Source organism: Toxotes jaculatrix, chromosome 12 (genome assembly GCF_017976425.1).
Source record: "Toxotes jaculatrix isolate fToxJac2 chromosome 12, fToxJac2.pri, whole genome shotgun sequence".
Lineage (NCBI taxonomy): Eukaryota > Metazoa > Chordata > Actinopteri > Toxotidae > Toxotes > Toxotes jaculatrix.
Genome location: NC_054405.1, coordinates 8,554,200 through 8,580,900, shown reverse-complemented (window position 1 = coordinate 8,580,900; position 26,701 = coordinate 8,554,200). Strand labels below are relative to the sequence as shown.

Sequence of the window (26,701 nt, the reverse complement as noted above, 5' to 3'; positions counted from 1 at the left end):
ATCTGTCCAGCACCAGACTCAGCCATGAATACTGGCAGGGTGTCTCAGCAGTGTGTACCTGTTGGAGAGACAGTTATTCTGCAAATCTCATAAATGCTTTGAAAAAGCTGTAATGTTCTGAAAGTAGTGATATGGATGACGTGAGGATATTTTCACCTGTAATTCAAGCATCATCACTGTGTAGGTAACTGCTGCAGTGAATTGAATTGTGCCACCCTCCACTCTGAATATGTTCCTCACGTAAATTAGGTGATAATGTTAATACAAAATACAAATGCAAAAATATACAGTTAACTTAAACCACTTCGTAATTAAACCACAAAATACTACAAATTATAACTGTATGATAAGACAGATGTGAGGAGTCGGGCTGGAACATTACCGGAGGTGGTACACTCTGTGTGTGCTTGTTTTAGTTTAATGGATTTTTTTTTTTTTTTCACTGGAAAATACAGCTGTAAAAAACAGCAATCTATGACCTGGAATGATGAGGCCAAAGAAGTTTGCACACACGTTGAAAATGCTGCTTTTGCTGCCACCTAGCTGTTAATAAAATCACCTTGATGCACACATTGCAGTATTGAAGCAGTGATGTGTTTGGTTCAGTCAGAAAGGCCACAGACATAAATCCTTCAGCTGACTGTGATCAGTGAAGTCAGTGTGGTACAGTTCAAGACTACATTTTGACACTGGACCCCTTTACAGGACAGGACAATAACAAGGTAATATATATAATGATGCATGGCACCTATTAATTAATTAATCAGTGAATTAGCCCTTATCAGTGGGTGAAAACCCTCATATGCTGTGATGTATGATGAATTGCTTTTCAGGGAAGAGAGATTTGCTTTCTATTCAAAGTTATTTAACTGATCAGTTAATTAACTAAATGTAAATGCTTGAATGTCCCATTGGAGTGTTTGCCTGTTAGAGCAGAAAAACACTCAGTTCACAAGTGAGACCACCATTTCCATCAAATATATTTTTGAAACCCTAAATATTGAGAATCAACATTCCAATAGAAAATAAAAATGTACAGACAGGAGACAAAAAAATCTCATTTAACAGGACACTTTGGTGAATGACACGCCTGAGGAAAGCACACATTCTAATATGCCTTCTGATCCTTGTCAAGGTTCAAGGACAAGAACATTAAATAAGCATTTCTATTATTTATGTAGTTGATTAAAGCTAACAGAAATAGGCTTTTGATTACAATAGTGTGCATCCCAGATGCGGTATGAAAAAAAAACATCAACAAGAGCAAGAGTTTCATAAATACCTTTATTGCACATTAAAGACTGTATTCATTTCAACAATACACTATTACTATACACACACACACACACACTTTGTCACAAACTGTTAAACAATGAAGTGTCCATAACACTGTTCGCAAATCTACGAGTCGATCATCCCCGGATCGGCACCAGTCTTCACCTGCATCTGTGGGTGATGACACACAGTTAGCTTACAATTAGCTTAGCCATTATTACACAGTGTAGCGTTTAGCTTCAGCTACTTTAACATTACAAGTTTCTCGTATCACATGTAATATTAGCCACATGTGAACATCAATCTATTTAGCGACTTAAATTACTTTAACGCCAAGTTTACCCCGATTTATGGAAGCTAACTTTGTTAGCATGGTGCAGCCCAGAGCCTGGAGCAGCCTGGTTGCCGTAGGTGGGCGTGGAGAATGCCCACGTGTTCTCAAGCAGCCCCGCCCCTCGTCCCTCCCCAGCCCGCCCTTTTGTCCAAATATGGTAACTTCTGGCTCAAAAAATCAAGATGGCGACGGCAGACTGTTGTCACTTGGGTATGGAACAATATGATAACAATACGGTTAAACAGGAAGGGAAAGAACACGTGTTGAGCTGAAAAGCGTGGCGGAAGTCGGAAGCGAATGGTATTTGTCTTTGATTATTACTTTAATAAAAACAAAAGAGTTTAACACATTTGTGTATCACTTAGTCGATAAGTCTAAAAGATTTATTATAAAAAAGAAAAAATAAATGAATAAACAAAAAATGGACTTTGACATTCTGAAGAACCGCAGAGAGAAGATGAAACACCGCCATCTAAAGGAAAAGGGGCGCTACAGGACTCAGAAAGGCGGTAAATCGGTTCGTGGAACGAGGGCAGCATGGCATCCGACAATACCAAGACGAACCTTAACGGTCAAAAGACCGTCTCCCAGAACGGGGAACCGGCCGTTAAGCGGCCACGGGAGAGTGTCCATCAGGAGTCTTTGCTCGACAACCAGAAAGAGCCCCGGAACAAAGTGACCGTTGTGCTCGGAGCACAGTGGGGCGACGAGGGCAAGGGAAAAGTAGTGGACTTGCTCGCAATGGACGCGGATATTGTATGCAGGTGTCAGGTACCTAACTCCACTGTCGAATTAACTTCGTGTTTTACACGCTAACTACACAGCACATGAAAACATATCCGCCGATTGTAACTTTACTTTGGTTGCCGTTCAGTTTCCGTTAGATATTCTCACAACCTTGCCCGACCTCCCGGATGAGGAAGTGCTAAGTTGACGCTAGCATGGGCTGCTAACCAGACTGATTCCCTGGCAGCAAAGTGTGTGTGTGTGTGTGTGTGTGTGTGTGTGTGTGTGTGTGTGTGTGTGTGTGTGTGTGTGTGTGTGTCTCGAATCGAGCAAATGACCTGTATAAATACCCGTTTTAAGTCAATGTAACGTTATGTTAGACACCGGCCACCCGTTGTTACCCAGGTGTTTGTCTCCGTGTTCGCAGTCAACCCAGTGACATTTAACAGAAATGTTTTATCTTGCAGCCTGAGCCACCTGGAAACACTCTGTTCACACTGAATCACAGACTGAGGCTTTATATAAGAGCATGACATTGTGAATGTCCTCAGTGTTGATTTGTTTTCCCCTGCCGTGCATTTGCCTCTCTGTGTTGTATCTCATCAGAAAACTGCCCTCTAGCAACCCTAATGTTTGGTCCTGTTTGCAGGGAGGAAACAATGCGGGTCACACAGTGGTGGTGGACTCAGTGGAGTATGACTTTCACCTGCTGCCCAGTGGGGTGCTCAACAAGAAGGCTGTGTCCTTCATTGGTATGAGACCGTCCCTTTGTTTTGCTTTTGCACAGACCTGAAGTTGGCGGGAAGATAGAGATAAAACAGTAAAACAATAAACTGTTAGCGTATGGCCATTATCAGGGCAGACATGAAAGCCACAGCAGACAGCCCTATCAGTTGTTATGTGTCATAATGTTGATAAAGTGATCCTGTTTTTCTAGTAACTGTTAGATATGTTAATGTACACATAGGCTCAGTATACACTCTGTTTACCATTCATTAGGTACACCTAGCTAAAGACTTATGCTCTGCACTAAAGCCTACACTCCTGACACTTATAATTGTATTTGTTTGTATTGGGGAAGATCCAGGGTTCTTCTTCGTGGTCATTTTGTGTGTAATATTTTTGGCCGCCTCATTTATAGCAGTGAGGGAATACAAAATAACACAAACACCTATCAGAATAACAGCACACAGTTCAGCGGCACCACAAACTGCATCCTCCAAAATGACTTTAAAGTTGAGTCAGCACACTTCTTAATTAGTTTCAACATAAACAGGTTATTCTAACTTATATGAAGTAGGATTTACTGCAGTACTGTTGTATTAGATTGTATTGGTGTCAGCTCGGTGTCTCTAAGAAACTGAGAATCAACATTTAGTCCACAGAAGATTTACAGGGACTGTAAACTGGGTTTTTTTTAGTTTTACATTTCTTCTTGTTTGGTGGCCACTTTTTCCCCGCTAATGCAGAAAAGAGGAAATGAGGAAACATTAAAGAAACACTTGTTAAAGTGGCTGGCAACAGTACAGCTAGGGTTATATAAATAAAACTGTATTATTTTATGTGATACAACATAATGCAGTTTCCCATTAGCATTGTTAAAAGTTTCATTTTGCATTTCAGGCAACGGAGTGGTGATACACCTGCCTGGTCTGTTTGAGGAGGCTAAGAAGAACCTGCAGAAAGGCAAAGGTAAAGTTGTCTAAATAGGACAGATGTAGTGCTATCAGCCTGTTGTCTTATAGTTTTTAAACTTCTACTGTTGTCATTGTAATCAATGCCCATATCAGATGCAATTTTTTTTGGATTACCACATGGACGGATTACCACAAAAATCCCAAATTGAAAATCTCAACTAGTACAAGGAGTGTTGTATTTGCATCTGTAGAGTGTAAGGGAGTTAAAGATATTAAAAATAGTTATCCTTGTTAATGATATGAAAGGGAAAACACTGGGTGTTGTGGGTAGTAACAGCGCCCAGTGTTTTTGGTATTGATATTTGTTGTTGTGATGTGATGAGGGATTTCTTGTGTTCCGTGCAGGATTGCAAGGATGGGAGGATAGATTAAAGATTTCTGATCGTGCCCACATTGGTGAGTAAACATTTTCTCCTTCAAGTTTTTGCAGTTAAAGCTTGTCACCTCACTGACTGACCCATATATCCACCTCCAGTTTTCAACTTCCATCAAGCTGTTGATGGAATCCAGGAGCAGCAGCGACAGCAACAAGAAGGGACAAAGTAAATCTGCTTTAATTGGTTCATTTAGTATATAAATCTTTATGTGGGTGAAATATATATCATGATCTGTACTTCAACGATGTTCTTAAGTGGTAGTATTTTTCTGTTATATGAATAGTAAATTATGGTTATTAAGCTGTTTTCATCTGATCTCCAGTTTGGGAACTACTAAAAAGGGTATCGGTCCTGCCTACTCCTCCAAAGCTGCTCGCAACGGCCTGCGAGTCTGTGACCTTGTTGCAGATTTCAAGGTTTTTGAGGACAAGTAAGTATTTTTATTTTTTTCATCCCCTTTTATTTATTTTTTTTTGTACACTGCCTTACCATTTGTGATCAGAGATGCAGTAATGTGCTAAAACAGCTGATGGAACCTCTGATCCTCACTTGAAGTCACTAAACCAAGATTAATATTTGAAATATTGAAGAGATTTGGGATGTCAGCACAGTTGGTCTTTTCTTATTGTTACAACACTTGGACATGGTGCACATGGGATTACTGCTGCCACCCTGCTTCCATGAAAGCATTATGATGGCCTGTCTGTCCTGTATATCCTGTATATATATGTTGTGAAGTTGATGGGTGAAGGTATATGTGCATACAGAGCCTGTGTAAACTGACTGTTGCACTCTGTCCTCCCTGCAGGTTTCGAGTGTTGGCAGAACATTTCCTGGCCATGTATCCAAACCTTAACATTGACATTGACAGTGAACTGGAGCAGCTGAAGGTGAGGACAAGTTGTCTTCTAGACCCGGGACAGACAAAATCGCAGATCAGTTTTTTTTTACTTGTTAAGCTGTAAAGTAGGAAAAGGAAAGATGTGAATGATAAAACTAACATTGACAGAATTCCATTTAGCTGCTTCAGTCTCAGGGTGCAGCTGTTGTTGTCCATGTTGGCTCACTGTCACACTCACAATTTACTGTGACACTCGAACTGAACGGAGCCACCATGAATGTTAATGATTCCACCCATGTTTCTGCTAGTATAACATTAAAATGTCTTCAGTGAAAAAGGCCTCTATGCTACACTGAGTTTAAAAATTGAACAACTGAAATGCATCTTAGAAAGAAAGAGTAGAAAAAGAGTGATGACATTACAGTGATGTGGGTCTTTTTCGTGTCTCGTTTGCAGTTTGAATGGATGGTTTTTACTGCTGAGCAGTATTCAGTTTCTTTCTGTATTTTAGTGAACAGTCTTTCTTACCTACATAATAAACCGGAGATTTGAAACAGCCCATTTAGAGATGGTCCGTGTTTGGCTTTGCACTATGAATTTGTCGGTGTGTCTGTTTCCTCAGGAATATGCTGCGAAACTGCGCCCTCTGGTGACCGATGGTGTGTACTTCATGCACACAGCTCTTACTGGACCCAGTAAGAAGATCCTGGTGGAGGGAGCCAACGCTGCTCTCCTGGATATTGACTTCGGTGAGCAACAAGGGGTTTGTGGAATTAATTACAAAGACAGATGGATGTGTTTTGCCTCCTCGAGTTACCAGATGTTTCTTTGATCAGGGACGTATCCTTTCGTGACGTCTTCTAACTGCACCGTGGGAGGAGTGTGCACCGGCCTGGGCGTGCCCCCGTCATACGTCGGCCGAGTATACGGTGTCGTCAAAGCGTACACCACACGGGTGGGCGTCGGTGCTTTCCCGACAGAGCAGGATAATGTGAGTAAAAAGTTTTTAAACTGTGTTAATGAGAGTGATCAGAGCTAAAAGTTGACAAGGTGAAAACTCATTGATGTTGCGATTAAAGCGTCAGATTCCTCACGCTGGCTTCTCAGGCACTCAGACGCAGCTTTTTGTAAAATAGCCAACATACTCCACAGGGTGGAAGGAGATGTGTGCTATTGTCAGACTGAACTGAACAAGGACACGTGGTGTCATAGGTGTGATGATACTCAGCAGTTCTGCAGAGAGATGATGACTGAATCATGTCACCTGTGTGTTTATGTTCAGTAACTGTCAGATTTAAGCTCCCTGATGTAGCATCAGTAATAAAAACATCCAGTCAGTAAACAGATGTATCAGTTATTGTGTCTGTGGATTCAGTATTTTTTCAGTAAATGTTGAAGAGGCTCAGTTAGACATGAAAGCAGATTGGTTAAGTGGCATGACATCCCACACTGAGGCTGCTTAAGTCCCAGCAATGCAGATTCTCCCATGAGCCAAACAGGTTTTAGTGGATCAGCAGTGGTTCAGGTACTGTGTTCAGCTTCACACTCGAGGTTAAAGACTTATAGTCAGACCTAAGTCGGTTCAAATCTCTGGGATTTGAGGGGGTAGCGAGGGCTACCTGCTCTACCAGTGGCATGCACTTTTACAAGTCTCTGCTCCATCTGCTGTGGTGGAGCTGTTTCACTGTTTGTAGAGGAGTGCTGTTGTACTGAGAAATTGTGTGTGTGTGTGTGTGAGAGAGTGAAACTGAAGTAGGATGTTACTGGGGAAACAGATGTGTGCTCAAAGAGTCAAAACGGTGATTATGTAGTTTAATTTTCAAACCACTTGTTCTTTTTTTTTTTCTTTCCTCCCTAAGCTTTGTTGTCAGCTGTGCATTTCTCCTTTGTGGTGTTTCAGGAGATCGGGGCGCTGTTGCAGTCCAGGGGGAGAGAGTTTGGTGTGACGACGGGCAGAAGGAGGCGTTGTGGTTGGCTGGACCTGATTTTGGTCAGATACGCCCACATGGTCAACGGCTTCTCTGCGTAAGAACCGTCTCACCATTTCAGATTAATATCCTCACCTGCTGCCGTAATGTTTAGTTTTTGCTTTCACAGTGTAGAAATATACTTCAGCACGTTCTCTGACTTTCCGTTGTCATCAGAGTGATTTCTTTCTTCGTAGAATTGCTCTAACGAAGTTGGACATTTTGGACACACTGCCGGAAATTAAGGTTGGCGTGGCCTACAAAAGTGACGGACAACCTCTGCCGAGTTTCCCTGGTAATTCATTCTGTTTTGTATGTTGTAATAGTGTTTAATTGAAAACACTAATGTTTACAAGATTATCTGTTCACAAATGTTTAAACACCAGAGACAGATTCAGCATCTGAGCAAAGGGTTCATTGTTTTCAGAGCTCCTACTTAGGATTTGGTTACACAGGTGAATGAACATAGCTTTAATGCTCCTTAATGTCCTGTTTCACCCAGGTCAGCTTTTACTAGCAGGAAATGCAACATCTTGGCTTTTTGAAAGTCTGTTTCGCAGCAGATCTTCTGTTTCTCTCTGCTAGTGGTGCCAAATGGAGCAAATTGAATTGTTAAGCTAATGAACCAGAGGATGATCGAACAACTTCTGAATCTCTGCTTCATGTGACGCTGCAGCTGCATCAACCAGCACGTTCACACTCACACTTTTTTTTTTTTTTGTGGTCGATGTACTGGATGTTTGATGAAGTGGCTGTTTTCCTGCTCCAGATTTAATTCTCCCACGAGCTTTCTGCTTTTGCCGAAAGCGACACTCAGGAGCACTACAGAGCATCAGATAATGAAACGTTCTTGTGTACAGCATTTTGATTTGACCACAGTCTTTTGATGAATCGGTAACTGTGAGCCAAAACAAGAAAAAAAAAACATTTCATTTTCACTCAGTGTTATTGATCTGCCTCCGTTGTAGCAAACATGGACGTTTTGACGCGGGTGACAGTGGAGTACAAGACGTTGGAAGGCTGGTGCTGCAGCACTGAGGCTGCTCGGAGCTTCGAGGACCTGCCGAAACAGGCACAGGATTACATTCAGTTCATTGAGGACTTCCTGCAAGTGCCGGGTTTGTAAAAACACGCTTTACATTAACGGAGAAACTCCAGCCAAACGGTTCTTCACTTTGCCAAACCTGCCAGTCACGTCTTGTCTTTTTTTCTTTCTTTTCATTTCAGTGAAATGGGTTGGAGTCGGCAAGTCCAGAGAGAGCATGATCAAACTGTTTTGATCCCTCCACAGTTTCCACATCTGTCGCCTTCCTCAGCGACAGCTCAGATGATAGCTTCAGGTTTTGACAGGATTATCAGAGGAGTTTAAAATGCAGACTCTATCCTAAAGGAAATACTTCACCAGCAATTCTTTTTGTGAAACTTTTAGTTGCTGCTTGTTCATCACATATACAGTAATTCTTCATAGATATAATTTATGCATTCCACATTAGGGTCTCTGTATTTATTAGGTTTTTAATTTTTAAAACCTGGTGTGCAGTCGTTCTTTGTTTCATTCCACAGTAAAGCACAGTTTTTTTGTTTTTTTGTTTTTTTTTTTAAGCATTTGAAGCTAATTAACCTTCATTGACATCTGTCATCTGTTCACCGTGTCTGCTTTTTCTTTTTTGTTTGCATATGTTTGAAAAACCATTGAGGAAGAAGAAGGCTTTGTATTAAAAGTCAAAATAAAACAAGAGATTATTTTTAGATTTTGTAAAGAGGTGTAAAAATGATTGGGAGCCATTATGTGATCAGTAAGATTCTAAACATTTCTGTTACAGTTTTAGACCAAAAGACAAAAACACGAATGCATCTGGGTTATTAAGCTGGTAACACTACTTTCATAATGATTATTGGAGTGAACATCATGCTTTTTTAAAATCATCCTCAGAATCAAGAAATCAACACTATGGAATTCGAGTTAAATACATCATTTCTCTGTGTTTGTGTAGATGTACAGAAAATGGTGGGCAGTAGTGCACCAGACCAGATGACGTGTCCTTCAATTTGTCGATACTGTAAAATACTCTGATTCAGCTTGGCATCATGAATAAAAGGAATCTGTAACATTTAGTGTATCGTGAATTTAGTTGTTTATATCCAGTTAATAGTTTTGCCTTTATAAGTGTGAATATTTCTGTCGTTCTCAGGCTTTAACGAGAAACGTGAGGGATTAAACATGTTCAACGTCGTCACAGTGGTCTGCTCCTGATCTACAGCTACGGTTTTCTCTTCATATTAATACTGTACTTTCTTTGTTGGGGTTATAAGTAAAGCAAGGCAACTTAATAAGGCCAGTAAGGTGGTTTTAGGATTAATGTCTCTCCTTGTCCACTGGATGTGTATGTCCTTTTTTTAATTATCATTTTGTAGAAGAGTTTTATTTAGGATATTTAGTCTGCAATATATGTTGTAGGTCACATATAAACATTTCAGAGTTTTTTATCAGAGAATGTAATAGAGAGGCAGTTTCTTTGCACTTACTCATCGGCTGACATATCTGCAATAACCATAGATCGAATCAGCCTAGCACATTTATCAGTCCGGCTCTAAGGGCGTTAAAAACTTTTTATAGAACTCCCACATACTGTTGGGCCTTCACATTCTTGGCATATTGGGGAGAGACGGAGTAACATGGCATTTCCTCACTAACCTGAATTCTTCCTTGTAAACGCCCCTTCCAGTACGACTGAAGCGCTTGCAGAGGCATCAGTTGTTTTGAAAGGAAGGTATGCAGCAGACACTCTTCTCATCAGCACCTTCACGCACACCTTTCAGCCAGTTGTCCCGTGAAATGTTTCGCTCTCTCTTCTCCTGCTTCTTAGTCATGTCGACTTCCTCTCAGGGTGTAAAAAGCTTTTCAGGACCTGGAGGGATCGGATTAAAGTGTAATAAATGGATTCCTTGGTAAATCCATTAGAGGTGTGTAACAGTGTACTGGAGCTTCTCAGATATTCCACAGTCTTTCTGGCTGATTACACCTCCGCTCAGGCTGATGTCTGGCAGAGCTATGTCGCCATCAAAGTCTGTAGGCTGCAGTAATGAAAATAACAAAGACTGAATAAATTGGTAAGAAGTTGTTGGGGGGTTTTGTGGAGATCTGGCCAACCAGCCACAGTCTGGACATGTCCACACTGTCCTGAGAAAAGGTCTAATGACGCAAAAAAGGGGGACTATACCAAATCTCTGTTGGGCCTTTGAGCTTTTTGAGTCTGTTTTCTTTACTTGTGTCCTTCGCCATGTTAGCAGCGTGGCTCAATGGTCTGTCAGGGTCAGTCCTTGGTCTGGACTGAAATATGCCATTATCTGATAGTTGAGAGGTGTGCCACCTATAAAAAGTTCCCCACCTTGAATTTGAACCATGGATGTTAAAAGTAAAAATAGCCCCCACATCATCACGTAAATCAACATGCTTTTGCTTCCTTTTAAAAACAGGAACTCTTCTAGCTCATTTACCTCTTTATCTCGTTTCATTTCATTGTACGACTTGATTTGACTTTTCTCTCTGTCGTGTTTTCTACCTCTGTTGATTTAAAGTGCATCTTTCCTTAAATCAGCAAAGTTGCAGACGTTTGCTAACCAGTCAATTTCCAGTCCAAGAAGTTCCTGCATCATCAAAAATGGCAGAAAGTGAGCTTACTGTAGATGCAAGAAGGCTTAATTGAAAATAAAGTGCTCATAATAGCATTGCAGGCCTCCTCCTCCTCCTCCTCACGTTGCTGCCTGTCCCCTCCCTCCCTCTCTTTTATTTACTGCCACCTTCCTTTAGCTGTAATTGTGAGCATCTTTATTATCGGGCCAATCAATGTGGAGCGATTTAATTCAGCATAGCGTTTTCTCTGTTCAGATCTACTTCCAAAATCTGTCTCCTGTGTTTTCTTTTTTGTTTGTTTTTTTCATTGGAGGGACCTTAATTGATTTATCTTCATTTTGCTAACAAAGGCACCCATAAACATTAAAAGGACACTTGAAATTTCAACCACTCATCATCAACAACAAGTAAGAACTTCTAACTTCTTCCTCTCATGAATGATTGTTTGTGTGACCTGATTTCAAAGCTGATTTGTTTTGTGATGTGATGTAGCAGCCAGAATTACTAATATTCAGTGTGGAGATCACTTATCACTTTCATGTTTGATATCAGTATGACCTTTCAGGAAACTATGCAGTAATGTTTGTATTTTTTAGTGTTTCTTCCAGAGTTCTACTGAACTATTTGTGACGTTGAGAAAATATTAAGTTTCTCCCTGCAGGAGGAAGGAAACGTTTTGTACGAGCAATTCAAAAAACTGCCCAGGGTTTTACTTTTCCTGCAGGATTTCCTCCCCTTGTCTTCCACAGAGCTTTCAGTTTAATACAGCTTACTGCATTTTATTCTTCCCTCACAATAAATAATCATCCCTTTATCCATTTCCATGCTGCAATGTGTCATGATTCATGCGGCCAGAGTAATAGGACACCTGTTTCCCTGCAGCTGGCCTGGGTTCAGTTTTTTTTTTTTTTTTTGTCAGAGCAGGGAGACAGACGCTCTCTCACAGATTGAATCGAAGGAGTGAAATGTATTTAACAGTTTATTTGGCGAGTGCATAAAATAAATCCAGTTCTGCTGCTCGGCAGGTATGGATCAGGAATTTGCAGGGAAAGCTGGAGAAAGATGTGTCAAGTTCTATCTAATTACAAATGCACCTAAATACATTACAGCATGATGTAACAGTGTAATGCACTGGTATAACACAGTGATGCATGACTGTGTCAGCCTGTCGTTTGTTATTAAACTCATAACCCAGCTTCAGTAATGTAATACGCTCAATTAGTGATTAGCTACTAGAGATCATTGGTTTATTACACCTAACATTGTTAAGGTGTTAAGGCGACATCTTACGAAACTAATAAACAACATACAACATCAGTGTGCGTTAAAATGTGCTTCATGTTGTACTATACAGCAGAAAAACAAAAGATTCATTATACAGTATTTTAATGTTTTACATGACGTGAAAAAAAATCCCTTTTCTTTACCTAGCCATAAAATTTTATTATCATTACAGAACAAATATATGCAAACAAATGCACTGATGTTATTTTTATGCAAAGGGTAAAAAAAATAAAAATATGGGCAACTCATCTTGTATTTTAGGGTGTGTCAAAAATTTAATCCAGTCAGATGCAACAGACAGACCTGCACATGTGCTGGTCAAAACTTATTGTTTTGATCCAAATGGTTCAGAATTGTTCATTTTAATGGGCACTGCACAGGAAATGTGAAAACTTGCATGAGATATTGTTCTGTTAAGGTAATTTTTCACATGATCATCTAACTGTTGTCCCGTTTCATGCCCAATAAAAGAACATTGGACATTTTTAATCTCATTACTTAAAAGGAACAGAAATATATTTACATAAGTAAAACATCCATTTATTGGTTGAATTCAGTCCCTGAATCATACTTATGGTAAATAACATCTAAATACAAAGATCAACAACTGGCCTTTAATATGTTTTGATTATACAGTAAATCAGGTGCAGCAGGTGCAGCAGTCTTCATGGCTGCTTTGTAAATCCTGTCCTGTGTTCTCCCTTGAAAAAAAAAAATCCAAAGAAACCAAAAGGACTGATTTATATTTCCTACTTTTTGCTGCCTATTTTTGTGTTAAAAAATACCGTAAAAAATACATTATTTGTGACTGCAAAAAAAGGACAGCATGCGATTTCAATTGGACTTTCCATACTCCTGTACTCATAAAGTTTGAAAGAGTATTTCCCCACGTCCATGTAGCCCCCTGCCTCTAAACACATTTTGTTGACAGCTTCAAGAGCTGCAGTGACACAGCAGAACAGCTGCGCACCCCCATCACTCAGTGTCCTCCACCCTCACCATCGACCACCACAGCACCAAGCTAATGGGATCACTCAGTCTGCTCGATCCCAGTGACCTGAGCCTCCGTCATGGCCTGTCGCCTTTCTCCCACAGACACAACCTCACACCTCAAACAAAAAAAAAGAAAAAGAACAAAAAGACAAACTAGCGCTGAGCACCGAGCTCATTCAAACTCATGCAAAAGACTCATGCAAATCCAGGTTTCTTTCTCCTCAGAGCTGAAAAATAGATTTCTGTTCAGGTCCTCTCAGTCAGTGGTTGCCAGAGTCTTCAGCAGAATACCAGCAGAGCTTCCAGGGTGAGAATGGCAAAGTGTGCCAGGGCTATATATCAGGCTAAGAGGGATGAGTTGTTGTTCAGAGATGAACTTGGACTCGGAATTGGAGGTGGTACAAGCAACAGTACAAGGTCACCATGAAAGGATTAAACGCAGCATTCAGACGGTAACTGTTTGAATTATATGTTTAAGCAACCAGTCAATCCATCGATACCATGAGTACTTAATTTCCCATCCTGGTTAAAATGAACTTTACTGAGTGGAGATGTGTGGGATCAGATATGTTTGACTGTTTGCTGATTGATTAGCCCCTAACTCAGCTGTGCATTCATAAAATGTGGTGATCACGTTTCAGCTCATGTTTTCCTTTAAAACGTGTTTTGCTGAGTAATAGACTAATAAATTAGATCCTCACAGAGGCATTTTGGGTAACTGCCAGCTTGGCTTTACTTTTTAAGAGCATTCTTCCTGAGAGAACTGCTTCAGCTAGTGCGAGCAGCTCTCTCCACAGCTCTGTTGGGTTAAGGTCTGGGCTCTGACTGGACCACTCCAAAAGGTGGCTTCTCTCTCCTTGATAAACTTGGGAAATAGTTTCCCCTGGATGACAGTGCGCTGTCCAGACCCAGAGGCAGCAGATCAGCACCAAATCATGATGCTCCCTCCACTGAACTTCACCATTAGGCTGATGTTTTCACGTTGGTGTAGTGACCTTTTCACACCATATATACAGCTGTAGTTTCATGACTCCACAAAACATTGTCCCAGTAGTGTTGTGGAGCATCAAGCTGCTCTTTGGGCAAACTTCAGGTGCAGTGATGATGAAACCATACACCATGATTTGTGTTTGGTAAACTCACGAACAGAGATGTTTAGCAGTTCCAATGATTCCTTTAAGCCTTTAATTATGTCTCTGGGCTTCTTTTATTTTTTTTTTCCTTGAGAGTGTCAGTGTTGTGCATTTAGAGTCAGCAGCAACAGAACTAAATCAAACTCCTCCAATCTGGTTTCATGGTTGGACTCCAGGTTTGTTAACTTCTGACTCCAGGTAGTTTTTGGTAGCCGAGTGGTTCACACACTTTTAACTTTGAATGTCTGAATGTTGTATTAAGTATGGACGGTAACACTTTAATGATTTGTGTGTTATTAGTTAAAATAGACAAATTTACACAGAAATGCAGACAAATCCAAAGGCTTCACTTCCTGTTTCTTGCCACTGTACCTGTTTTGCATTTGCCTGTTAGCAGTGTCACTGTAAGCACGTTAGCATGCCGGCTTGCAAACTATGCAAAAACTTTTCTCACATATATAGACACACACACACACACACACACACACACACACACACACACACACACACACACACACACACACACACACACACACACACAGAAGTGGGCTGAACATACTGACGTTCAGAGTTAAGGGCAGTTGCAACTATTCAAACTATACTACTGTAAACTGTAATTAGGCTAACTATTACATTACACAGTAACCTGAGGATAATCATCTTACTGATATGGAGTGTAATTAATCTAATAACGCTATTAAACTTCGAAGCCAGGAATCTGAAATGTGCAGCAGAAATGTCCTGACCTGGTTGGTGCTTATGATGTGTGAGAGGAAGATCTCAGAGTTCAGTCAGTCTCCTGGATCTATCTGAGAAACCTTATCCCCACCCCTTTAAAAAGAAAACACACACACACACAGAAAGAGAGCAGCAGCAGTTCTGTCAGGCAGCTTGTGAGGGAGATGGGATATTGAGAGTGGAGGGTGAAGGGTGGCTGAGCTGGCTTCCCCCTGCAGAGCTGGCAGTGTAACACCAATCAGACCTCAATGAATCTTAAAAATTGATCCCATAGAGACATGGATAGCTATGCAAAGATATGACTGCAGCCACTACCACTGTACATATCCTGCAGTTTAACACTATTTCACAGGAGAAAACAATTATGATTACAGACTGAAGCAAATTATAAGATGACATGTGAGCTTTCACATGTGGGCTTTCTTGCACAGATTTGTCTGAAATCTTTAAAACAAACTCATCTAACTGGAGTCTATCTTTCATCATCACCTCCATCTTCATCTGTGCTGCTCTCTCTCCCCCTCTCCCTTTAATTCACTCTCTCACTCTCTATATAAAGTCAGTTTGATTGAGTATCTTTTTCTCTTGTGCGCTCAGCAACAACCTCCCTCCTCACACACTCACTCACACACACTCGTGCTCCTGTATGCGGCTGCCTGAACTCATGAAACACTCTGCATGAGGCGACTGGTACTCTGGATTCCTATGATCCTTCATTTTGAGGTAAGCACACACGAGCTGGACTGTCAGGCGGTTTGGTCTGTACCATACGTCTTATGGACCCAGAGGGACACTAAACGGTAATAAAACCGGATCACTATAACCACGGCTCAGCTGCAGCAGCAGTAGCAAGCACTGTTGGCACTTAAAGGAAGCTGTATTACAATTTCCTTTTGTCTAGTGGTGCATGATCTGTCTGGCATTGTGTGTTAGGTCTGTGTGAGGTAAACATACTGTAGACAAACTGCATTTTAGCTGTTTTGTTGTCATGCATTTTGTCTGATGGCATGTTGATAGACGCTGGACGAGCTGTCTGAACATTCAGATGTTCATTTTGACTGTGTAGTTCGTCCAGAATATGCTAGAATAATATATACTTGTGTTAAACAAAAATGTGGATCATGTTCCTTAAGTAATTCATGAATTCTACGTGAACTGTAATTTATATGTGGTGATCACACATGTATGTTCATCACATTTTTAATAGCTGACATGTAGTGTATCTGTGTACCAAAAAATCCAACCAAACCAGTGTAAGTACGGGTACACACACTGCTATATTCTTCCTCTGATGTATTCAATTTAGTAAGTGGACATTGCCTTTGTTTCTTTCCAGCAGCTGTAAAACTGTTTGGAGAGCAAGTGTATATTTTGCTGTCAATGTGTGACACTTTATTGCTCTAATTTTGGACCAAGACCAGCGGATCTGCTGACTAAAGAACTGCAGTTGCCGAACTTTAGAAGATGGGAGCTTGTTTTTTTTTTCTTTTTTTTTTTTATTCTGGCTTTCAGTCCAATGATGCAGAATGAATTGCAAATGGCAGGCCTACTGGTCCAAATGATGAAATCCTTCCCACTTAAATCATTTCCGAAATTTCCGGGACAAAGGGAGTGTCTGACACATCTATCAGTTTCTCAACTCCATTGCTTTAACAAGGTAAAGATGCATCAGAGTGCAGAGCCTTGGCTCCAGTTTCAGTTTTAAATGAGAATACCTTCTTGGTTTGAACCGACGATCATCACTTTGAGCCGTGTTTCACCTCCGGACATCGCTCATCCCAGGCCTCTGCTTCCTTAATCTTAAAGGTCTCTGGAGTTCCTCTCTGCTGTACTTGGAGGTACTTACACTTTACTATATCTCTCGTCCAACTGCTGATCAGCATCACGTTAGGGAAATTAAAGGGAAAAAAACTTTTCTTCACCTAAATTTTTACCAAGGTTTGCGTGGAACAACAAAACTGAGCTGTGTCTCGTCACAAAACGTCCATGGTGCATATGATTGGTACAGATGGGTTTGTACTAATTTGTATATGAAAACATGTGTTTTGTGCACCTATCTAGTGTCCCCTCCTTCAGAGTGTGAGGTGGACAGGCTCCCCAGTGGTTACGGATCCAGGGACTCCATCCTCAGATCTGCTTCTAAGAGGGACTGGAAAAGACGAAGGCGTGGGCATCTGAGGCGGATTGACAGGTAAATTCAAGTGTTATGTTTGTCCATCTGTCTGTGTATTCATGACATGGGTCATTTGCTGTATGTTTTAGTGCTCTTCATGCTATCGCATCTGTTTAAAGCCAGATGGCAGGTTTTGTATCGGAGATGTTGCATTTGCTGTGTGTCAGCAGTGTGGTGAGGCTTGAGTCCATTTAATGCCTCGTGTGCAGCTAATAGTCCGGCTGCTGCAGGCGTGTGGTCAGTATGAAACTCTTATGTTCGTGTGGTTGCTGATGTTTCAGCTGCAGCAGCTGGGATCCAGGCCACACCGGCGCTGAGGCTGGCAAAGGGAAACAGCAGCCTGTGTTCGAACTGAGTGGAGGTGCAGCCATGCGCTGCTCCACCCTGCTCGCCATCCTCACGGGGGTGCTTCTCTACCTGGTGCTGGGTGCTGTGGTGTTCCGCGCCCTGGAGGCTCCGCGAGAGGAGGGCAAGCACATGCAGCTGCAGGACACGCGGCGGGACTTCCTGTTGAACTTCACCTGTGTCGACTCAGACAACCTACAGAGCCTTATAGAGGTACAGCAGAGCTTCTCATGGCTTTTATACTGGAAAATTTGAAACTGTTTAACAAATCAACAATCCTGGGCTTGAACGTATCAGTGACACCACTTTTACATCACATCAGTTACGTAAACCATCATGTTATCGCTTTGACATAATTTAATTGTGAGCTATTCAAACAGTGATTTTCCTCCTAACATTGTGTTATTTGAAGAACTTTCACAGGTCTGAAGAGGTAAAAGTACTCAGTATTTCACAATATACAACATATATTTGTGCTGATGATTTTAATGAACATTCTATTGGTAAAAACTGAAAGTTTTCAATTTTGTGGTTATATTTTTTTCTCTATTAGTTTTCTGCTTGTGTCTCACACTCAACAGGGTCTGTTGAGTGTGAGACTCTGAAACTGTGCATGCAGAGGTGACTGTGTCAGTGTACAAAGTCGCAGCTTGTTGTTATTTACACATAAACAAACACCAAAGAGAACCTGAAGCTTAGAGACTGACCACCTCTTGTAGCTAAAAATACATATTGGCTGGGTATGTGGCAGATAACTGGCGCTGCCTCATATTTTATATTCACTTGCTCGACTGGACAACAAATGTTATCACACTCTGAATCTTTTTTTTTTCTTTTGTGGGTCCTGAGGGAGACTCTTCAGATTTGTGTAGTGTATAGTGCTGATCAGTGAAACCTCTTGACCCTGTAGAGCAGTGCAGCACGACTGAGGGGCAGATAACAGGTGTGGTCAGAGCAGCTATGTAAGGATGGATCAGCTCTGGTGTGTGTGTGTGTGTGAGTACATGAGTGAAAGCTGAGTCATGCATAGGTTGTGCGTTATGAGCTGGTTTGGCAACTGTGCTGTGATCCCGAGATGTTTGTCCTCGCTCCAGAATGAACGTTGTAAATGACTGTTTTAGCCTGCAAAGTGATCTATAGATGCAGCGGCTGACATTTGCAAAAAGGTTCAAGGTCCTGAGGAACACAACAGAAGTAAACAGTGCGGGCCTTCAGTCGAGCAGACCACATGTTGTTGATTTGAATGAAAAGAGATCTGATGCGTTCCTTCAGTGCGTCTTGTTTACTGATTAAATGAAAAGACTGAACGGATAATGGGGACATATGAGTTAAAGTAATATCAGCAGTGAACCCCAAAGTGTTAAATATTAAATAAGCAGAAATTTCTTAAAGACAGTTTCCCCAATGACAAGTCCTGTTTTTGTTTTATGTCACTTTTCATAATGACTCTTTTTATTTCATAATGTCACTTTATATGATAGTGGTGTTGTCACCCTGATTCAGATGTTTGCATTCAAAGTTCAATCAGGGAGTAGTGACCGCACACCCTTTAGACTTAAGTGACCCAGCCAGGGGAGCTACCTGAGCTGCACACCTGGAACCGGAGCCATTTAAGACGAAGGCCTTGGACATGCAGAGGAATGCCACTGCTGCCACCAACATCTCAGTGCGCTGGTGGATGAGCTTGTCCTGAGAGCTAGCCAGGAATGCCGTACTGGTAGCCAGTGGTACCACCTGGCAGCCTCTGGCACTCTGTCCCTCTTGGAGAGGAGTGATGGCTGACCACTGGACCACAAGCGCGTTGAAGGGAGGAGACAAACCTCTATGATGGGGACGCCTGTGTCCCACTGCCAGCCATTGACGGTACAGCACAGCCAACATGCTACCACTGGCAGTTTGGCTGATAAGGGAGCATCCGGTCTCTCCCTGGCACACTGCTGAGCGGCAAGGCCATTGGAGAAACCATCATTGGGGGCTTGCAATGATGGGGTTGGAGGGGAGGTGGTGTCCATCTGATGGGGTAGGAGTCAGCTTTGGCCTGGTGCCCCCAACTGAGGCAGCCAAAGCAAAGAAGTATAGACAGTGTAGACATCCTACAACACTTGAGGGCGGCAGAAACTTTATGGAGATAATCTGTATTCGGAGTGGAAGTAGGAAAAATGAAATGAGCAGTGTGCTATGGTTTTGTAATGGACTTGAGTGCAAAGATCTGTCTCAGGGCGCAAGGCAGAGCCTCAAAGGGGTTAGCAAATAGCAAAGCATATCTGAAATAGAATAGAAATACACCCGGTTGCACCATAGCACACTCATAAAACCCTGAACACATGCACTTAATGACAGCTTGCATAGGAATTTGAGTAATCTTATTGATGAGCGAGCCAGGCAGCTGTTACAAAGTCATTCTTCAGATGTTATTCTGTGCAACAAGGGGCATTGTGGGTCAAGTTTCACTGACCCAATGTCAGCTGATGTTTCAACAGGTCTTCGGTAGATAGTTCCCCCGTACTGCAATCTGTTCTCATCTTGAGTGATGTGAGATGCCACATACTATGCAATGTCACCTTTGTACAGTTGTACATTTTCTGCCACTGGTTATTAATGTGGTCGGTCATGTGTGTGATGTTGTGGCGCAGCTATTTTTGAGGAGGCCTGTGTGACCACGTGGTCGATCAGTGCTGGTCGTCCCGCAGCTTTTCTTTGTTTTGTTTCAAAGTAAATTGAACACATTTGAGTTTTCGACAACAAAACAAGCAATCTGAACATGTCACCTCAGGCTTTATAGGAACGTGATGGGATTTCTGTCTGTGTTTTATGACATGTTATTAAATAAACTATTAATTGATTCATTAGCAGAGAATAATCAGCAGATTAATCAATAATAAAAAATAACTACGTTGCAGGTCTAAAATCTATTTTATGATTGAGTGTGGTCAGGCTGAATATTATTACAGCATTGGTAAAACATCAATAGAGCTCAATCAATTCTCCCAAATCATTTGGGACAGACGTTGAGCGCAGCGACATCAGTTCGACAGGATTGAGCAGACACAACCCTGTCTCTGTAAGCATAGACTTCTAATTTATTAGAAGTGATAATGTCTCCAGAGACCGTGATCAGTCACAACTTCATCATATTCAGCTTTAAATTCAGAATTAACAAACGTCTTCAAGTACCAACAGACACAAAGCAGATAATTAGATCAGGGAATTAGATTATCTGTGCTGGCAGCAGTTCGATATACTCGGGACAGAATGGAGCCGTCGCAGTTGTACATCACCAGTCACCTCTTTATCAGTGACTGCCTGCTGTTGATCGTGACCATGCATTGTCTACAGAGTTTCAGACTCTCCTGAGGAGCACTTAATACCCTGGAGCTGGTTGTAAAGTCATAAATCGACTGATCTTTAACTGGGTAATAAAAAGAAATTCATTCTCATGTGTGCGCCTTTCACCATGTCAGAAATTAAACTTACATACAATTTGAAATCACTGCATTTATTCATGTGTAATGTGTCCCACTAATCTTTTTATTTTCCAGTTCAATATCAATTTTTGAACCATTTCATAAACTGACCAGTAAATTCTTCTCCTCTCCACCATCCCATCGCAGGAGGTGGTGGAGGCTGTCGGTGCAGGTGTGGATCCCAGCAGCAACACCACCTTCGTCAGCCAGTGGGATCTGGCCAGTGCCTTTTTCTTCTCAGGGACAATCATCACAACCATCGGTAGGTGTCCAGTAGAGCCATTAAAACCACTAAACTTAATTCTGATGACACATTTTTGACTGGAATCTGTTCAGAGATCGTGCCTTCAACCTCTGGCCCTGCATGTCAGGTTTTGGAAACATCTCCCCCAAGACAGAGGGAGGGCAGCTGTTCTGCATTTTCTACGCCCTGGTGGGAATCCCATTGTTCGGTATCCTGCTCGCTGGAGTCGGAGACCATCTGGGTACTGGGCTGAGGAAAACCGTTGCCAAAATAGAGACTCTCTTCCTGGTCAGACCCCAAACAGAGCTGCATATGTCTTCTTTGCTTGTACTGTACATGCACTTCCCTTTGTTTCATCACACTATGTTGTTTCACTCTGCTGACAGAAATGGCGAGTTAGTCCCACTATTGTGCGAGTGATCTCAGCCGTCCTGTCCATCCTGCTGGGTTGCCTTCTCTTTGTTGCAGTGCCTATCCTAGTTTTCCAAGAGGTGGAGGGTTGGACTCTTCTGGAGTCAGCCTACTTTGTAGTTATCACGCTAACGACGGTGGGGTTTGGAGACTATGTTGCAGGTATACAACAGTTTATCCACCATGTTTCTTAACATAGCTTAGAGGTGAAGGGTGAGAATAAGGCACGAGAGAGGTATTATGTCTGGGTTTTCCTGGAGTTCCCAATTCAGTAAATCCTAACCAGCTCTTTCTGCATCCAGACAGGAGCACAGGGCCACATCACAACTGTTTTGTTTGTTTGTTTGTTTTAACACTTAGAGCCCCGTGTGCACACCACTGATGGCGTGTAATCACTGGACATGCTTTAATACATAAATCAGTAAAAAATTACATGGGACGTCTCCCTGTGTGTTCACAGCATCTGAAGTGAAAATGTAGTTCCCGTTCTTCTGCACTTGCTTTTGCATATTTTTGCTTTTTGGTTGAACTTATTGATCTGCAGATGAGCTGCTGGTATAACTTAATTAGTCATCCATAAATATACCCGTCCGTTGTAATGCATTAAGTTCACTTAGCAAAGACAATTTTCATTTACCTCATCAATTATTCAGGATGATTTTCTTGTAAGAGATGAAATATTGATCATCTATTCTGCTGCATAGTGTCTCCTATGTTAAATGTTTATTTACTCCATAGAAAAGGACAGACGGATGTATGAATGTGTTGCCTACACTGACTGCTGCTGTTTACTTTCACTGTCTTTGTTTCTTCTCCAAGGCGACTCTGGAATTGCGGGGAGCGACCACTGGTACAAGCCTTTGGTGTGGTTCTGGATCTTGCTGGGTCTTGCCTACTTTGCATCCATCCTGACAATGATTGGTAACTGGCTTCGGGTTCTTTCTAAGAAGACCAGAGCTGAGGTACTTACATTCTCCTGTCTGTTTCATCAAGTCTTGTCTCTACCACTTTCTCACCATCACGCCTGGTTTTACTCTCTTCACCCAGATGGAAGAACTGCGAGCCCACGCCACTGACTGGACTCAGAACATCCAAAATATGTCCGTGGATTTTCGCATTCCAGGAAAAATTGATGACCCCTTCAAACGGCGCCGGCGAAAGCGCCGCCATGGCTCTCGGAGCCATGGTCACAGTGTGTCAGCTACAGGGGCTCCTGAGGGGAAAGAAGAGCAGCAGGAGAGTCAAACGGATTCTGGATCTTACTCCTCTTCGTCTTCCTCCTCTAATGAATCAGGGTCTGGATCAGAAACAGACTCTCAGGCCACTCAGACCGAGCGAGTGCCTGAAGAAAAAACTGCAGAACCTCAAAAGGAGGAGACTCCTCCTGATCCCCACCTGACTCAGCCTCTGGACTACTTTGGGGAGAACCTTGCATTTATTGATGAGTCTTCAGATGCTCAGAGTGGTAAACTACATTTGGATCCTCTGCTGGATCCAACACAACCCAACTCTGTACGCTCTCGTCAGCCAAAGAGGAGACGCCACAGGAGGCCTGTTCCACAGAGAACCCCAAAAAACAACAGCTCCAGCCCTGGCAAGAAGGAGCCCAATGGAAACCCCAAACCAGTTCCAGATCTACCACTGAACCTTAAGATTTAAGTTGGTTGCAGAAACTCCACAAGTATCAACCTGAGTGTTATGAGATGTACTGAAAATCTGATAGAGGAGTTTTCAGTGTAGCAATTTATTTGTGTATATGTACTGCTTACTTACAGACACTTAAGATGAAAACATGTTGCAGAAGCCTTAGCCACTTGTGGTTTGCATTTAATGCTCTTAGCATGAGAGTGTGTATGCCTCAATCACAGATGATGAAGTGATTTCTATGCCAATGCTCCCATTACTATCTGAAGAGATACTGCTCTCTACTGGGCCAAGACAGAAATGCACTACCCTTCTCTCAACATGAGGCCTCCCTGCCTTTTACTGATCCAAATAATGCAAGAAATCAGAGAGAAAAGCCTAAACCTTACCACAGTAGTGTGGTGCTCATGTTAAAGAGAAGTTGCTTTGGTCGGAGAGAGTTACTCTTAAATCCTGCCAACAATTAAACGGGTACTAAACAGGCTATTGTACATTTTTGGTATGTGACAAAACTTTTCTAACTTCTGTGTACAACCATAATATTTGCATTTTGATGGCCAAATGCATTAATCCTACTGTACTGCAAAAATGTAATAAAGATTTTTTTTAAATGAAAGCAGAGCTGAGTCTTACATGCATGCTTAGTATATTATTACAAAGATGCTGTTGTTCTGGCACATTGGCTTCTTCTGGGAAACATGATAACAGCTGTGGAACAAATATATTAGTTGTCAACACATGTTGCGTTAGTGCTCTGGTGCAGTGGTAATAACTGAGGACAACTTCAGCATTCTTATATGAAACAGCAGGTTAAAATTTTGAACAAAGCTGGGGTCAAGCACAATAATGTGTGTCAAAGATGTGTGTCAGACTCATTAAAGTTTGGTTGAGGCATTCATGAGGCCGTAATGGCCAAGGAGTTAAGATGTCGAGCATGAACCAGAACTTTCCTAGTTTGTGTCCGACTGACGCGGGACCTTTGTCGTATGTAATTCCCCATCTCTCTATTTTCAACAATAAAAACCTGCAAGTCGGGTGAAGAGGCATTTTTGAGTTTGGGGGAACTGTTGTTAAATTCTTAGAGCTAAATGTTAACATCAGCATGCTAATACTAATAGACTGATGTTTACGGCTATAGTGTTTACCACGTTCACCATCTTACTTTAGTTTGTTAGCATGATAAAATTTCATTTTCCTTGAGATGACTGTGACCCTTTACAGATTCATGCAAATCAACAATTGCTAATCTTAAGTCTTCTGAGATCTTTTTTGTGAGGCATGGTTCACATCAGCTGACGCTTCTCAACAATGATACAATGTTATTAGATAAAATAGATTGTTTATTCATAATTGTTAGATGAACAAACAATCTTAGATAATTTGATCATATTTTAAGACAAATTTATATTGTCTGAAATTGGTATTTCAGTCTGGCCCAAGTGTTTGACCAACAAACCAACACTGAGCCATAGAGTCATGCCAATATCATGGCTAAAAGCTACACCACTAAGACAAACAAATATAAGCCTAAGTTTAAAACTTATTCCAGGAAATATATGATTTCATGTTGAGGATGAAAACATTGGTGTGGCTTTAATGCTCATTATAGACCAGTTTATGCTGGTGGAGAAAGATGTGTGCTGCAGGACTCGAATAGCATACTGTACATACAGTACGGTATTGTGGATGCACTACATGAATGCCCTTCAAGCGGTCAATATGGCCCTCTTAGCATGTGCTATAGCACCTCAGTGATCCATGTAAGTGATACTTAGCTGGTAACTCTACCTTGGTGTTTCAATCTCAAAATGGCACCAAGGACAAACATGGTGCGACAGCAAATTGTGCCTGCAGTTCTTTCATTATCTGTATTTTCTTTTCTTTTTCCCCCTTTTTTTTTTAAAGGAAATCTCATGTTAATGTCACAAAATATCGGATGGATAAAAGTTAAAGTTGCTACTAATTTATAATTACCCCCTCCTACTCTAAGTATATTAATGCTGATTTTTTTTTTCTGTTTGAAGACCACCAGCAGATGGCAGACACTGACACATTTCCTCTGTACAACAGCCCAATACTTAACTGTACAGTAAACTTCAGTACATCCAAGGTCTTTGACTGAAATCTGAGTAGACTTGCAGTTGTATGTTAGTGGCCATCTGAATAATCTGGAATGGGACAAACTGCAGTCTGCCTTCTGCCCCCCTGCTGTCGTGCTTTTGTGGTGAGTAAGTAAAACGTGTCAAAGGAGCAGGAACAGTGTGAATGTTCGTCTGGCCTCTGGAAATGTGACACGTTTCTGCAGGAAATGTGAAAAGAAAAGGCAGCGTCCTGGCACTGAGACCAGGAAGTCAGCAGGCAGTGATGATGTGCAGTGGCAGTGGGTGACCTTTTACTGGAGGACACACACTCAGCTGCTCTAACGTCATCAGCACCGCCGCTGCAGTGTCCCCCATGCTGCCACTAGAGGGCAAATAATTGGCAGTGTTTGTAGTGCTGATGTGGGCTACGCTCCTGACCTGGAGCTAAAGGGAAAATCCATCCTAAAATAGAATTCAAATATGTTATTTCTACAATGTTCCAGGTTTGAACAAGGGAAGTCTTCAGCTGGACAGCGGAGAGACAGACTGCAGTGATCATGTTATTTAAAAAAAATCCTGGAGCTGCTCCATGATGGGGGCATTTTCTCATTCACAGATGGACGCTCTGCTTGAAAAATCAAACTCAGCTGGATGCAACATCTGAAAGAAGACCTCTATAAGCTCATGGAGTTACTCATTTCAGTGGACTTAAGTCCATATTTATAGAAACTGATGTTAGTATGAGTAATCATTATTACATAGAATGAATTAAATCCTATTTTAAGGTGAATATACCCTTTAAATTTCAAATACATGTGGTAAATAGTAAAAACGTATAAATGCAGCAACGCAGACATTAAGCTTTTGTAAGAAATAATATTTTCCACTGTATTTCATTTATTTACCATCATTATTTATTTCCTGTTCATCTTTTTATCCAGCTGTGTGGACCAGGACTAAGTGAAGACCACCCGCTGTTTAAATCCTTAAACCCACTACTATACTATTATAGCCTGGTATAGCCCAGTCATAGTAATCATATACTGATCATGGTGTTTATATTACAGGTGGAGACAGTCTCTATCAGTGGTGTTATCTTTCTATGACTCAGTACATGCTCTGACCTGATTCCCAATATATTTTTTTGCGTCTGTTCCACAGTCACAAAGGCTTCTTGGTATTTATGTAGCCTATCAGCAGACACCTGTCTGAGGTCACGACCTGCTGTAAGAAGCACCCTGGGGACCCCAGCTGGCATCCAGGGTGCGTTTCTACTTTTTCACTCTCCATAGTTTAAAAACACATATCATCGACCACACTGCTCTGTCCTCAAACAGCAG

The 26,701-nt window shown here is 41.6% G+C and overlaps 2 protein-coding genes across 2 annotated transcripts; both read left to right on the top strand.

Moving 5' to 3' along the window:
- The first annotated feature begins 2,087 nt into the window (after window positions 1-2,087).
- adssl (adenylosuccinate synthase, like) lies at window positions 2,088-9,328 on the top strand. Its single transcript, XM_041052177.1, has 13 exons — window positions 2,088-2,380; window positions 2,985-3,087; window positions 3,959-4,027; window positions 4,378-4,428; window positions 4,508-4,574; window positions 4,732-4,839; window positions 5,218-5,299; window positions 5,873-5,999; window positions 6,087-6,241; window positions 7,151-7,275; window positions 7,415-7,512; window positions 8,186-8,335; window positions 8,445-9,328. Exons 1-13 carry the CDS (start codon window positions 2,147-2,149, stop codon window positions 8,495-8,497), a joined length of 1,422 nt encoding a protein of 473 aa, XP_040908111.1. The 5' UTR covers window positions 2,088-2,146; the 3' UTR covers window positions 8,498-9,328.
- Window positions 9,329-15,590: 6,262 nt separating this feature from the next.
- On the top strand, window positions 15,591-23,888 carry LOC121191284 (potassium channel subfamily K member 4). The gene is made up of 8 exons (XM_041052468.1): window positions 15,591-15,722; window positions 17,061-17,190; window positions 17,454-17,730; window positions 21,129-21,243; window positions 21,353-21,513; window positions 21,612-21,798; window positions 22,456-22,598; window positions 22,684-23,888. Exons 3-8 carry the CDS (start codon window positions 17,542-17,544, stop codon window positions 23,293-23,295), a joined length of 1,407 nt encoding a protein of 468 aa, XP_040908402.1. The 5' UTR covers window positions 15,591-15,722; window positions 17,061-17,190; window positions 17,454-17,541; the 3' UTR covers window positions 23,296-23,888.
- Window positions 23,889-26,701: the final 2,813 nt, after the last annotated feature.

Bases quoted from the DNA above. Each gene is read 5' to 3' on its own strand.
- LOC121191284 (XM_041052468.1), top strand. From the start codon at position 17,542: ATGCGCTGCTCCACCCTGCTCGCCATCCTCACGGGGGTGCTTCTCTAC. The intron at 17,731-21,128 runs GTACAGCAGAGC...ATCCCATCGCAG, and splicing joins ACCTACAGAGCCTTATAGAG to GAGGTGGTGGAGGCTGTCGG. The intron at 21,514-21,611 runs GTCAGACCCCAA...CTCTGCTGACAG, and splicing joins AAATAGAGACTCTCTTCCTG to AAATGGCGAGTTAGTCCCAC.
- adssl (XM_041052177.1), top strand. From the start codon at position 2,147: ATGGCATCCGACAATACCAAGACGAACCTTAACGGTCAAAAGACCGTC. The intron at 4,028-4,377 runs GTAAAGTTGTCT...TGTTCCGTGCAG, and splicing joins GAACCTGCAGAAAGGCAAAG to GATTGCAAGGATGGGAGGAT. The intron at 4,575-4,731 runs GTAAATCTGCTT...TCTGATCTCCAG, and splicing joins CAGCAACAAGAAGGGACAAA to TTTGGGAACTACTAAAAAGG.